A 13,847-nucleotide genomic window follows, 5' to 3' on the forward strand; every position below is an offset into this window, starting at 1 on the left:
TTTAAAGGACATAAAATATTTGCATATAAAATAATTGTAAAAATTTTATTATAAAATAAACTGGATACAAAAATGAAAAATCGTAGATTTAAACTAACATAACGTAATAAGAATAGAAAAATCATAACATTAAATATAAGAGATATAAAATGCATAACATTAAACATAACACAATATAATAGGAAAAAATGAAGAAAAAGAAAACTCTATAAATAGATAGAGCTTGAGAGAAAGTGTGAGATATTAGATAATTTACATTAATTTATGTTTTAGGTAAAATGGTGTGAAAATTCAATGTAAAATATTTAAATGAAAATATGTGATTTCTTGAAAGTAAAGATTAAAAAAAATAATAAAAAAAAAAAGAGAGAAAAAACTTATATTGAATTAAGCGTATAGCTAATTGTTACAAATAAAAATAATAATAATAATAAATTTCGAAATTTCGAGATTTCAAAACAGCGAAGGAAATTTCAAATTTTCGAAAAACTGGGCGAAAATTGAAATTTCGAGCCTAAAATTTTCACTTATGGTCATATCTTTGTCTTTTGTTATTTTTTTAAATTAAAATGTTGGTTCATCGTCCATCTTTTCTTTATTATTATTATTAATTTGAGGGCACGTCCGGTTAAAAATCTTCAAAACGTACTTTTTCTTTTTTTAATGAATATACTTTCAAATAAATTTAAATAATAAATATATAACATGAAATTTAAAAGTAATAAAAGTGACCATGCATAAGACTATATATATATTTTTATTTTTTTTTAATTTTATTAATTTATAATAAATATGAAATAGGTCGGTTGATGTGAAAATTCTTTTAAACATAATTTTCCAAAGGAAATATAAATGATTGGGTGAATATAAATTTTATTGATTTTAAATTATAAAAATTCGACGAGAGGTTTAAAAGTAATAAAAAAGATAAAATTGAAATAACGTATTTTTATTTATAATTATAAACATTTTCAAGTAAATGAAATAAGATATTAAACACATTTTTAAAGATGTTTTATAAAAAAGCTTTTTTTTTTTTTTTTTTTTTACAAAGTAATAATGGTAGTTATTCTACAAAGGGATTTGTGTATTTCTTAAAGATGGGGACAAAATAGGTATCGGAAGAACAAAGTGAAAAAAGAAAAGGACAAAAAAAATGTAAAATTATGAAGAGAGAGAAAAAAAAAAACAAGAACAATACAAAATCTACATATAGAACAATGGTCGTGATTTGAGGGCAAAATGGTCATTATAAAAAATTTTAAAAGTAAAGAGATAAGTTAAAATTCCTCCTCTAGCACCTTTTAATACCGTATAGATGTCGAAATCCAAAATTTATTATTCGTGTATGATTTTAAATTTCTTTAAACTTATTGATTTATCCTCTTAATTTTAAACATATATCTTATTGCTTTCGAATTTTTAGTTGAACAATCATCATCATTTTCCATGCCTAGAATTATTATCATTTCCTAATTGCACAATTAATCACATTCTAGCCTCATTGATCCTCAATATCAACTATCTTTCCGCCATTTATAATGTATTTTGTTACTATCTTTCTAAATTTTCTTCTACTTATATAAATTTTTTCATCTTTGTTCTTGTTTATACTTTATTCCTTGAATCATTACCATTGCAAAAGTTACCAAAATCCACTAAAATCTAGTACGTTAAATCATTTTTCACCTTTTTTTTTTTAATACACTATATTTTCTTCTCCTATCTACAATTATTTTGTTTTCTTAATACGCAATTATTCTACCTAAATAATGGTAGGATATTTGTAATAGATAGTAGAATAAGAGAAAAAATCTAAAAATATATTACATCTTTAAAATATTTGCAAATATGGATTAGTTGACTAGCCTATCTTTGAATTTTTTTTTAATTTTCAATTTCGTCTTCCCTTATCTTGTCTTGTTGCTCAACTTCTTTTTTTTAATATTTTTATTTTCTTTATTTTCTTCGATTTTTGCTTCTTCCCCTTTTTTCATTTTCTTTTCTTTCTCCAATTTTTTCATCTTTCTTTTTTTATTTTATTTTATTCTTTCCTTTATTCGATTTTTGCTTCTTTCCTTTATTTTTATTTTCTTTCATTTCCTTCTTTTTTTTTTCCTTTCTTTTTCTTTCCTTTATTTTTTTATTTTCTTTCTCCGTTTTTCTACTTCTTCCCTTTCTTTTTTTTTTTTAATTTTTTTTTTCATTTCTCCGATTTTTGCTTCTTTTTTTCTATTTAATTTTCTTTCATTTCTTCAGTTGAGGTTGAGTTTTGTAACCAAGACTTGAAAATACTCAATTTATAAGTGACTTAACACCAACAAGTCAATCATCAAGTTTGATTATTATAACAAATAATAAATATAAATAGCAAATGAAAGTCTATCAGTGATAGTCACTAATATTTTCTATTATTGATAGCTTAATCTTTGATAATATTTTCATAGTTAATAGCTACTTATAGAAATCTATCATTGATAGCCAAATTAGGGAATTTAATTAATAAGTTGAATCTCGAACTAAAATGTAAGTGCAATGCCTAGAATTTATCACTAATAGCATGTTTATCAATGATAGAAGCTATCATCGAAAAAGAAAAGGGATTTATAAATGTTTGGGAAGAACAAGAAAATGGCAAAAAGGTGTTCAGTGACTATGATTGATAGAAGCTACTACTGATAACATGTTAGCAGTGATAGAAGCTAATACTAATAGCATGTTATCGATGATAGAAGCTACTCGATAGCACGTTATGGGTGATAAAAGCTACCCGATAACACATTATTAGAAGTTACCACTGATAGTACATTATCGGTAATAGAAGTTACCACTGATAGTACATTATCAGTAATAGAAAACTATAACTGATAGCATGATATCAGTGACATCATTGATAGCATCTTATCAGTGATAGAAAACCACAATATGAGTGATGTTAGTGATATCGGTGATAGAACTTAGGTGATATCTATATATCGAGTTTCTTTCAAAGATGATAACCAGTTATAGAAGTCTACCATTGATAATATTAAATGTTAATATTTCCAGGTTAATTTTAATTGATGAAAGTTTATCAGTGATAGCGACTGATAGGTGCTATCAGTGATAGCTATGATAAAAGATTATTAGTGATAGCTCCTGTGGTAATCAAAGTTGTTGGTCTTCTTTCAAAGTTGATCACTATTTATAAATCTATAATTGATAGCCACTGGTAACCTTAAGTATTGATATTTCCAGGTTGGTTCCAATTGATAAAAGTGAATCAATGATAGCTACTGATAATTGGTAGCAAATTAAAAGCTAATATTTTAAGATTGTATTTGTTTTTCTCAAATTGAAAGCTATCATTGATAGCAACTATCATCGATAGCAATTGACTACTGATAGTTGCTATCAGTGTAGCTTTTAATTTGAGAAAATTGGGAAGAAGCGAGCAAAATGGTGACTAAACATGGGTTTTTTAGTCTTTTACCATTTTTTGATCTATATATGCAATTATTTTATCCTTGTACTACATATTCTATTATTTTGGGTTTGATTTCTATTTATGCAACTAGCCCATAATTATATGCAGGTTAATGTTGAATTCAATAGTCAATCTCAAATTATTTTTTTTTTCTTATGCTATCCTTTGAGGTTTAAATTAAACTATATTATCTTGTTTTAGAATTTAGATTTAATTTAATATTTAAATTTACCGATCTGAGTTGTTTGACATTTAAAATACTATTTATGATTTTGGGTATTTTAGGTGGTAACTATTTTATTTTTTGTTTTTGTTTTTGAAAATTAAGCCTATGGTCACTACTCCCACCTCAAATTTTTTCTTTTGTTATTTACTTTTCATCAATGGTTTAGAAAACTAACCTAAATTTTGAGAACTAAAAAAGTAGCTTCAAAAAGTTGTTTTCGTTTTTAGAATTTGACTGAAAATTAATTCAATAATTATACTTAAGATATAAATCATGGTAAAAAATGTGGATGATATGGACTTAATTTAAAATATATATATATATATAAAAAAAACTAAATGGTTACCATACATGATCTTAGTAATTTAGTATAGCTAATTTAAGATGAAAATATTAGGTTTTGTCATGTTTTACAACAACAAAGGTCTTTGGTCATTTTCTAAAAAACACAATTAAATTGTAATTTTATGGGTGGATTTAACAAAGGGCCAAAATAGAATAGTATTTTTAAAAAATGGCCAATCCGATTTTAGTTTGGAAAAATAGCCAGATAATTAAATCTTCTATTTTTAGAAACTAAAGCTAGACAAATATACCATTGTTGTCCAATCCCTATTGCTATTTAAACAAACCTAATAAATTAAAAGTAAAATGTCTAATGATCTTAACTACTCAACAAAAAATACTCTAAATTTTCTAAATTTAAGATAATATACTAATTTAACAAACTAAAAAAATGATATTTTTGAAAAAAAAAATACCTGGTGTCCATGATACTCTCCAAGGAAAGTAAAGCAACCTGATTTAAATTGGAATACAAAATACTTTGTAACAACTAAAATTTTGTAGGTTGAGTCGTGCAAATACAACAAAAATAAAATCAATTACCATACAAATACTTTATAATAACAAATTAAATCTTTTGATGGCAATACTATATTCAACAAAAGAATTTTCTATTAGATAACTTAATGTAGATATTAAAAATCTCAAATATTGGAATAATAAAAGATAAATAAACAGTATGAAGAAGATTTTAAACGTGTCTACATATCAATGAGATTAAGAGAGCTTTTAAGCCCTCAAATTTGTCCACAATCAAGCATTTGAAAAAAATACTTAACAATCACTGTGAATTTTTAACTTTCACTTGATCCTATAAAACCCAAACCACTCATTCTAATCCATGCTCTTGAAAACGATATATTAATGAACAAAGGCTAGGGTTAATTGCATAAATATAATTCAAGTCCAAAATAATAGAATATGTAGTACAAGGATATAATAATTGCATATATAGATCAAAAAAATGGTAAAAGACTAAAAACCTCATGCCTAGCCATCATTTTACTTGTATCTTCCCAATTTTTTCAAATTAAAAGCTATCACTGATAGCAGCTATCACTGATAGCCACTGATAGCAGCTATCAGTGATAGCCACTGATAACTCATTGATAACTTCTATCAATTGCTATCGATGATAGTTACTATCAACGATAGCTTTCAATTTGAGAAAAATTAATATAATCTTGAAATATTAGCTTTTAATTTGCTACCAATTATCAGTAGCTATCATTGATTCACTGATTCACTTTCATCAATTGGAATCAACCTTGAAATATTAATATTTAAGGCTATCAGTGGCTATCAATGATAGATTTATAAATAGTGATCAACTTTGAAGAAGACCAACAACTTTGATTACCATAGTAGCTATCACCAATAATCTTTTATCATGGTTATCAATGATAGCAGCTATCAGTCACTATCACTTATAGACTTTCATCGATTAAAATTAACCTTGAAATATTAACACTTAAGGCTATCAATGATAGATTTCTATAACTGGTTATCACCTTTGAAAGAAACTCGATATATAGATATCACCTAAGTTCTATCACCGATATCACTAACATCACTCATATTGTGGTTATCAGTAATAGCTTCTTTCACTGATAACATCACTGATAAGATGCTATCAATGATCTCACTGATATCATGCTATCATTGATAGTTCTCTATCACCGATAACGTACTATCATTGGTAGCTTTATCACCGATAACGTGCTATCGGGTAGTTTCTATCATCGATAACATGCTATTAGTATTAGCTTCTATCACTAATAACATGCATGTTTGATTATATTTTCATAGTTAATAGCCACTTACATTTTAGTTCGAGATTTAACTTTATTAATTAAATTCACTAAGATGACTATCAATGGTAGATTTCTATAAGTGGCTATTAACTATGAAAATATAATCAAAGATTAAGTTATCAATGATAGAAAATATTAGTGGCTAAATAGACTTTCATTTGCTATTTATATTTGTTATTTGTTATAATAATCACGGCTTGTTAGTGTTAAGTCACTTATAATTGAGTACTTTCAAGTTTTAGGTACGAAACTCAGCCTCATAATTCTTGTGAAAAAAAGGGGAAAAAGAAAAAATTCAAATAAAGGAAAGAAAAATTTTAAAAATAAAAGAAAGAGAAGAAGCAAATACTGAAGAAAGGAAATAAAATTAAATAGAAAAAAGGAAGCAAAAATCAGAGAAATGAAAGAAAAAGTAAAAAAAGTAAAAGAAAGGGAAGAAACAAAAAATCGGAGAAAGGAAGGAAACTAAAAATAGAAAAAAGAATAAGCAAGAACCGAAGAAAGAAAAAGAGGAATAAGCAAAAATCGAAGAAAGAAAAGAAAATAAAAAAAAAAGAGAAAAAAGAAAATAAAAAAGAAGGAAATGAAAGAAAATAAAAAATAAAGGAAAGAATAAAATTAAAAAAAAAAAGAAAGAAAGAAGCAAAATCTGGCAAAGGAGGGCGAAATTGGAAATTAAAAAGAAATTCAAAAATTGACTAGTCAACTCATCTATATTTGCAAATATTTTTAAGATGTAATATATTTTAAAACTTTTTCTCTTATTCTACTATGTATTACAAGGGCTAGGGTTGCCCATGTCGACTACTCCATTGGACATTGTCCTATATCGCTAGCTACTAATGTTGTTTCCTTTTGATAGAAGTTATACATAATTTTTGGTTTTAAAGATTATACAGTATCAGAAACTTCAAGTAGGTTGTTCATCGTCAATCTAATGCCTTAGTCACATCTAAATCTAAAACAACGTGTGAATCGAAATCCTCGTGAAGTAGGTAAAAACCACACTATAGTCTTAATGTAATTATATTTAAAATCAACTCCCAAGGAAAACTCCCCAAAGAAGTTTTAAATTACCGTGAGTTTTCCTAAAATCATGGAATTTTTTACCTATTACTTTGGATTTTCCTAAAATGAGGAAAATATCCATGAACCGTGTATATGGGAGGCATAAGCAGAATTGAAAAATTATGTCTATAGATGCCCTACACATCAAATTTTTTTTTTTTCACAAATCATACAACTCAAAAAATGATCTGTACATGGGTTGGGTTGAGGATATTTTTTGGACCAATCCGAAATTTCGGGTTGGTTTGATTGGCTACACAAATGACCAAAATAAAGTTTTCAACCCAATCCAACTCAATCCTTAAAATTCGGGTTGGGTTGGATTGGGTTGTCGGGTTATAATTTTTTTTTAAATGAAAATATGTAAATTTATATAGAACACATGACTAATAATTAATATCTCATAAAATTAAGATGCTAAATATATGTGATATTTATTGTAAACTTTAAACAAAGACACATATCATAACAATTTTAAAAGAATAATATTAAAAATTTAAAAAATTAATCAATACAACTAAATCAAACTTTAACAATTGAAAATTCAACTTAACCTAACCCAAGAACAAAATTAACCAAATCCAACCCTTACATTTTGGGTTGAGTAGTCTAAATTATTCTACCCCTAATGATCATATTTCTAATTAGACATTCTGTTTGGCCATCTACCACAATTTCTCTAATTTTCTCTCTTTTTTTTTCTTGTTAACCCTATTCTAAACATGTTAGGAAACTTTGTTGAAGTGGATCCAAGGATTAAATTGGGCCATGAATCATTAAGATCATGGACCATTTTTAAGGCTCGAACCCACTTGGAAAATGATCCCACTAAAATCCTAATCCATCATATGGGCCGACCCAACTTGTTTGGATCTGAACCCAACCAAGTTGAATTCATTCTCAACTTTTTTTTCCTAATAAATTTGGGAAAAAGAATCCATAGAAAATTCGTACAGATTTAACTGGAGATTAAAAAAAAGGCATATATATTGATAATTACACATATAATTACAAATTCAAAAAAAAGAACATACAAAAGAACAATATTATGAAGATCAATGCAATTTGTGGAGTATGACCAAATTCAAAGAGTGGATACAATAGAATAAAAGTTGCTAAGGAACTTGGGTGCACCCTGAGCTGAAAAAGAAGCAATATACATACAGATTGTAAATTTTTTCCACAGGAATGGGACCCTACCGGAATTAATCTTTAATATGACCGAGATTTTCTATTTAGGCGAAAAATGGGAGAAGGAGAAGGAGAAGGAGACAATTCTCCATAAACTAACAAAGGGCCGAAAATTCTCCGCCTTCAGCCTGACTTTATTCACTCCTCACTCGGTTTGCTTCTTTTTCAATTTATTATATTTAAATTTCAAGTTTTATTGTTTAATGAATATCTTTGAATCATATATTTCACATCTAGATTATATATATTAAAAATTTTCATTTCAAATTATTCTTTTAAATAAAAAAATTAGTGGAAAATTAACTACATAATTAAAACTTTTCAACTGAATTTATTTAAGTTAATCGACTTATATATATATATATATAACGTGAGATAATTTTCCACGAGGAACTTATCCCTACAATTACAACAAGATCTCACAAAATCAAAGGATGAATTTCATGAGGATGGAGAATGAAATGAAGAGTTGGAACAGGAATGAGGAAAACATCCTCCCTCTGCATTGGCCCGCCCCCGTTTTGTGAACATTTCCAAAAATATACTATGGGGCTCGAAACCCTTGAAAATAGGAAGTAAATTGATTGGTGAAGAAGTTGAAAACGTCATGATCCTATAAGGATATTAACATTTCATTTTAGATTACTTTAGATGATTTTAAGACAAAATATAATATATATGAATTTCCAGAATTTTTTTTGTAGATGATCCATTTAAAGACCCTTTTATGATAGACCCACACCACCCACAAATATATGAAATCTAATATTTTGTTTACGTCACACATTTTATGACATATCTTGTGACTTTGTCTATTTATAGCCTAACGTGATAACCATCTTTATTGCGATTTTTATTTTTCTTTATATTTTCCCCTTTTTTCTCATTGTTTATTATATTTTTGGATGAGAAAAATGACTCAATGTTTATTATATTTTTGAATGAGAAAAATGAGGATCGTGGAGATAACCATCGCATTATAGTTACATGACCATCCATAACATGATACTTATAAAATTTACTATGTTTTTTCCATTTTTCTCATAGTTTGTTGGGTTTTGCTAAAAAAAAATTGTGATATGGATGGTCATTGTGTTACTATTACGATAAACATGGTCATCACTAATACGATGAGTTATAATATCCGATAGTGCATAAGATTTTATACATTTGTGGGGCTAGTGGATCATCAATCCTAAAGACTCTACTAAAAGTCATATGAAAAAAAAAAAAAAAAAAAAAAAAAAAAAACTTAGATTGTTTGACTCCATCCTATTTTTCTAAAAATTATGTTAAATGTGGAACTTATGGGATGTAGGAGCCACACATCTGAGTTGATTTCTTTGGTTTATACAATTTATTTTCTATTTAAATAGCGTTCTTTTGTTCACCTACCATTAAGCGACTACCTCAATACATATGTCGTGTTTATGGAATAAGTAGTATAAACCCAAACGACTATATAATAAAGATGTCTACTTTAGTTTTATGCATTTGTTTTTAAAAATGATGCATACCTACAAAGTTTTAACCACTTTATACCCTTTACATATTCACCGATTGGCTTTCAACCATATTCCTTTCCAACTGCCTTATAATAAAGGCCAACAAATTTTAAATGACATCACATCTTTTCCATATAATGAAGTGCCACATATTCCCTAAAACATTCTTCCTATATACCCCTCCAAATCAACATATGATAACATGTGTCACCACCATCACTTACTCCATTGCCTAATAATATCGTGGCATATAGCTTAGATAAGGATGATGCAAACCATATTAATCAACACAAAATGTCCATGATTGGGGTGAAATAGGAGATGATGAGATGAATAAATATGTTATGGATTAGTTGGAAGTAGAAAATTAGACATATTCTCTCTTTCACTCTTTATTACATTGTTTATTATTTCTTATTCAGACTCGAATAATTTACAACCTACTATAACATAGATCAGTGCCAAAAACTCTCTAAATTTAGAACAGGATCAAAGGGATTTCACGATAATTTTTCATTGGTTGCATCTGATTTATAATGTCTAAATAGCTTGAAAAAAAATACTAATTTTAAATTTATGTTTATGTTGATGAACCTTTTTAGTAAATAGGAGGTTAGATTTGGAGCATAGTCTCTTGGTTGTTTAATTATGAGTTATAAATATTCCTAACATTCTTATTTTATATGATTTTGTCATTTGCCAAGATTTTGAAATAGTTGTGGTTGTGGGTGCGTCCTTTACATGTATGAAAATGATGCTCCTTTCGGCCTAATTTCTTTATGTTCTCTGGGCCTGCCTAAGATTGCGCTAGCTCTTTTAGCTTCGAGTTTAAGCTTCTATTAATGTTCTAATCCACCATTTATACATCTTCAAAATCCTTTCTTTTTTATCCTTTTCTTTTTTCAGTGAACGCGTACAGATCACGTCTCTTTGTTTTGTAGCTACAGTCTCTCTCGTGAAATTTTGAGTACAACTTCCTCTTCTTGCGCGTGGGTGCGATAGTAATCGAGATTTGAGGAGCTACGTCTGCCACAAAATAAAATAATCTCTTTGCTTTTCAAGGGATAAATGGGGATTTTATAGAATTACGTTACATTTACAGGTCACCGCTTTTCAATTCTTCTTTCTTCTCTATTGGAATTGCAACTCCAGAGTTCTAAATCTGATCAAAAAGTCACCATCTCTGTGACTATTTCCTTCTAAATCCCTTTTCCTTGTAAGTACTTTTCTGTCTATCTGATTTCCCTTCCTTTACTTCTTTTTCTTCTTTCTGATTTCTGGGTTTGTTTTCTTCTCATACGTTAGACGATAAGGATCCTGGATTTTGGATTTTTCTGTCCCAATTTTTCGATTTTCATCCTTTTTATGAACTGGGCATTCGTGAATCGTTTTGTTCTTGGCTGTTTAAGGGGGTTATTGCTACAATTTGGGCTCCTATTGAGGTAACTTTTACTGGGTGTTTGTGTTTTCTGCCGTTTGATGTGAAACTTTTGTTGCCTGTCTCAAGTGATGTCTGCAGAGGCAGACGTTAAAAGACAGTTGATGAACCAAAAGAGTGAGTATTCATTTTCATGACTCATGGGCTTAGATGAATTTCTAGGTTGAGTTTTCTACAGTAGTAACTTACAGGGACATCTTCTTATGAGGATAATCAGGTGAGGAACTAGGTGCTTATTTATTTGACTCTGGATTTTAGAGCTGATTTATTCCTCAAAGTGAATAACCCCACTAGAAATCAAATAAAATTTGTTGCTGTGAATAAGGGATTTAAGACTTAAGGGAATCACTTGGTTGATTTGATTGTTTGGGAAGTCTTGGCGTTTAGTTAGAGATAGTTATGCAGAGGGTTCGATTGTCATCCCAACAAACACCTGTGCTTAAGTTGGGTGATTCACAAATGACATTATCCCCAAAGTTTAGGTTAGCAATTATCAAGTCTCATCTGTTAAATCCTTCATCGGACTTGGAATCATCTCTTTATGGGGAACCCTTAATTCCAGGTCTTCCAGATGATGTTGCATTAAACTGCCTTCTCAGGTTACCGGTTCACAGCCACGCCGCTTGTCGGGTTGTTTGCAAGAGATGGCATCAGCTATTGGGTAGTAAAGAGAGATTCTTCACTAGGAGGAAAGAGTTAGGTTTCAAAGAACCTTGGCTTTTTGTATTTGCTTTCCACAAATGTACTGGAAAGATTCAGTGGCAGGTTCTTGATCTTACTCATTTCTCTTGGCATAGTATCCCACTCATGCCTTGCAAGGATAAGGTTTGTCCTCACGGCTTTAGGTGTGTCTCTATCCCTCATGAGGGCACTCTCTTTGTTTGTGGTGGTATGGTATCGGATGTCGACTGTCCCCTCGACTTGGTCTTGAAGTATGAGATGCAGAAAAATCGTTGGACTGTGATGAATCAAATGATCACAGCGAGGTCGTTTTTCGCTAGTGGAGTCATTGATGGTAAAATTTACGTGGCTGGAGGGAATAGCACTGATCTTTTCGAGCTCGACTCAGCTGAGGTTTTAGATCCTATCCAAGGGAGTTGGAACTCCATTGCAAGCATGGGAACAAATATGGCTTCATACGATGCTGCAGTTCTCAATGGGAAGCTTTTAGTGACAGAAGGCTGGCTGTGGCCTTTCTATGTGGCTCCAAGGGGACAAGTTTATGATCCAACAACTAATCATTGGGAAACTATGCCCATTGGTTTGAGAGAAGGCTGGACTGGTTCAAGTGTAGTGGTTTATGGCCACTTGTTTGTTGTTTCAGAGCTTGAAAGAATGAAGCTTAAGGTTTATGATGCAGCTTCTGATTCCTGGGAAGCTATCGAAGGGCCTCCTTTACCAGAGCAGATATGCAAACCTTTCGCTGTGAATGCATGTGACTCGACCATATACGTTGTCGGTAGGAACCTACATGTAGCAGTGGGCCGTATCTCTCAGCTGAGCAAAAAGGGGATGAGCGAAAATAAGTGGAGCTTTAATGTAAGTTGGCATGTTGTTGATGCACCAGAATGCTTCTCTGATTTGACACCCTCAAGCTCTCAGGTGTTGTTTGCTTAGGTATCATCCTTTTTCGGCTCCCCCCCAATGTCTTGTATGATTTTGAATATGTTACAATCAAAGAGAATTAGCTATAGATCTGATTATAGATGTGTGGAAAGGTGTTTGTTCAAAGTGGCGTGTATCAGAGTACTGACTATAAGTCCGTAAATCGTTTTTTTTCTTTTTCATCATGAGTCGGATGCATAATGCATAACTTTAAATTATTGCAGTTCTATATATGTTTCTCAGTAATTAGCACAAAGCTTTGTCTATTTTTAAAATGTTTCCTGATTACCTGAACCAGAGAAAGCTGCTACTACTTTATCACTGTATAGGCATCTAAGGATCAAAATTTTCATTTAGGAAAGAAACTTAAATAGCTTACACAGAACATCTGCTAATTGACCCAGTATGTCTCATCAAGTTCAAAGTCCTAGATTAAGATATTGAAAGTGAATCTGTTAAAATATACTTTCCTTATACCTTTTTGTGTATCTTTTATTGCTGCTTTTTGACTTTCTGTACTATTTGTAATATCAATCTGTCTCGTCGAGTGATGAGATGTGACTAGTAAGTTATCCGTTCTCTTGTCGTTGGTGTCTAAAATCTTTCTTGTTCCTAACACCCATATTTCGAAGCTGCATATTTCAGATAATGAAAGCATTCTTGCTAGGTTATAACCAGAACCTCAAATCTGGCTCATTTCATAGAGCCTCAAGAATAGTTAGAAATTTCCATCTTGTACGGTTCTAAAAGACATTTAACTTGGAATCATGTGACTGTTTCCTAGAATATAGATTGTCCAAAGAGAAACCTGCCTTGTGAATCACTGCTGAATAGCTGCTTGCTTCTTCTCACTGCTTCCTTCATAAGTGCTTTCTGAGCCTTTACGGTTCTGAAATGGGTAATGAAGATTTGAAGGTGGTTTTTTGGTCTTTTTCCATCAAAACACCCCATTGAGAAAGAACCAAATTCTTTGAGAATCATGAATCCATGATTCATTGTGATAAGGATGAGAAGACTTTGGTATGAAAAGTTTATCTTGACAGTCTGGTTTGATAGTGGAAATGGAAGATTTGCAAAGTGGGAAAATGTCCTTTCCCTTTTCTCTGACTTTTTTTTTGGTCCCTTACAAATTGGACATTCTCATTTCATTTTGGAACTGATTCAAACCTCAATACACTAAAATTCCTTT

General features: G+C 30.0%; 1 protein-coding gene across 1 annotated transcript; it reads left to right on the top strand.

Annotated features, from left to right (window-relative positions):
* The first annotated feature begins 10,503 nt into the window (after positions 1–10,503).
* Positions 10,504–12,914, top strand: LOC120083158 (F-box/kelch-repeat protein At1g30090). Its single transcript, XM_039038759.1, has one exon. The coding sequence runs from the start codon at positions 11,453–11,455 to the stop codon at positions 12,668–12,670; it is 1,218 nt and encodes a 405-aa protein (XP_038894687.1). The 5' UTR covers positions 10,504–11,452; the 3' UTR covers positions 12,671–12,914.
* Positions 12,915–13,847: the final 933 nt, after the last annotated feature.

This window comes from Benincasa hispida, chromosome 8 (assembly GCF_009727055.1).
Source record: "Benincasa hispida cultivar B227 chromosome 8, ASM972705v1, whole genome shotgun sequence".
NCBI lineage: Eukaryota > Viridiplantae > Streptophyta > Magnoliopsida > Cucurbitales > Cucurbitaceae > Benincasa > Benincasa hispida.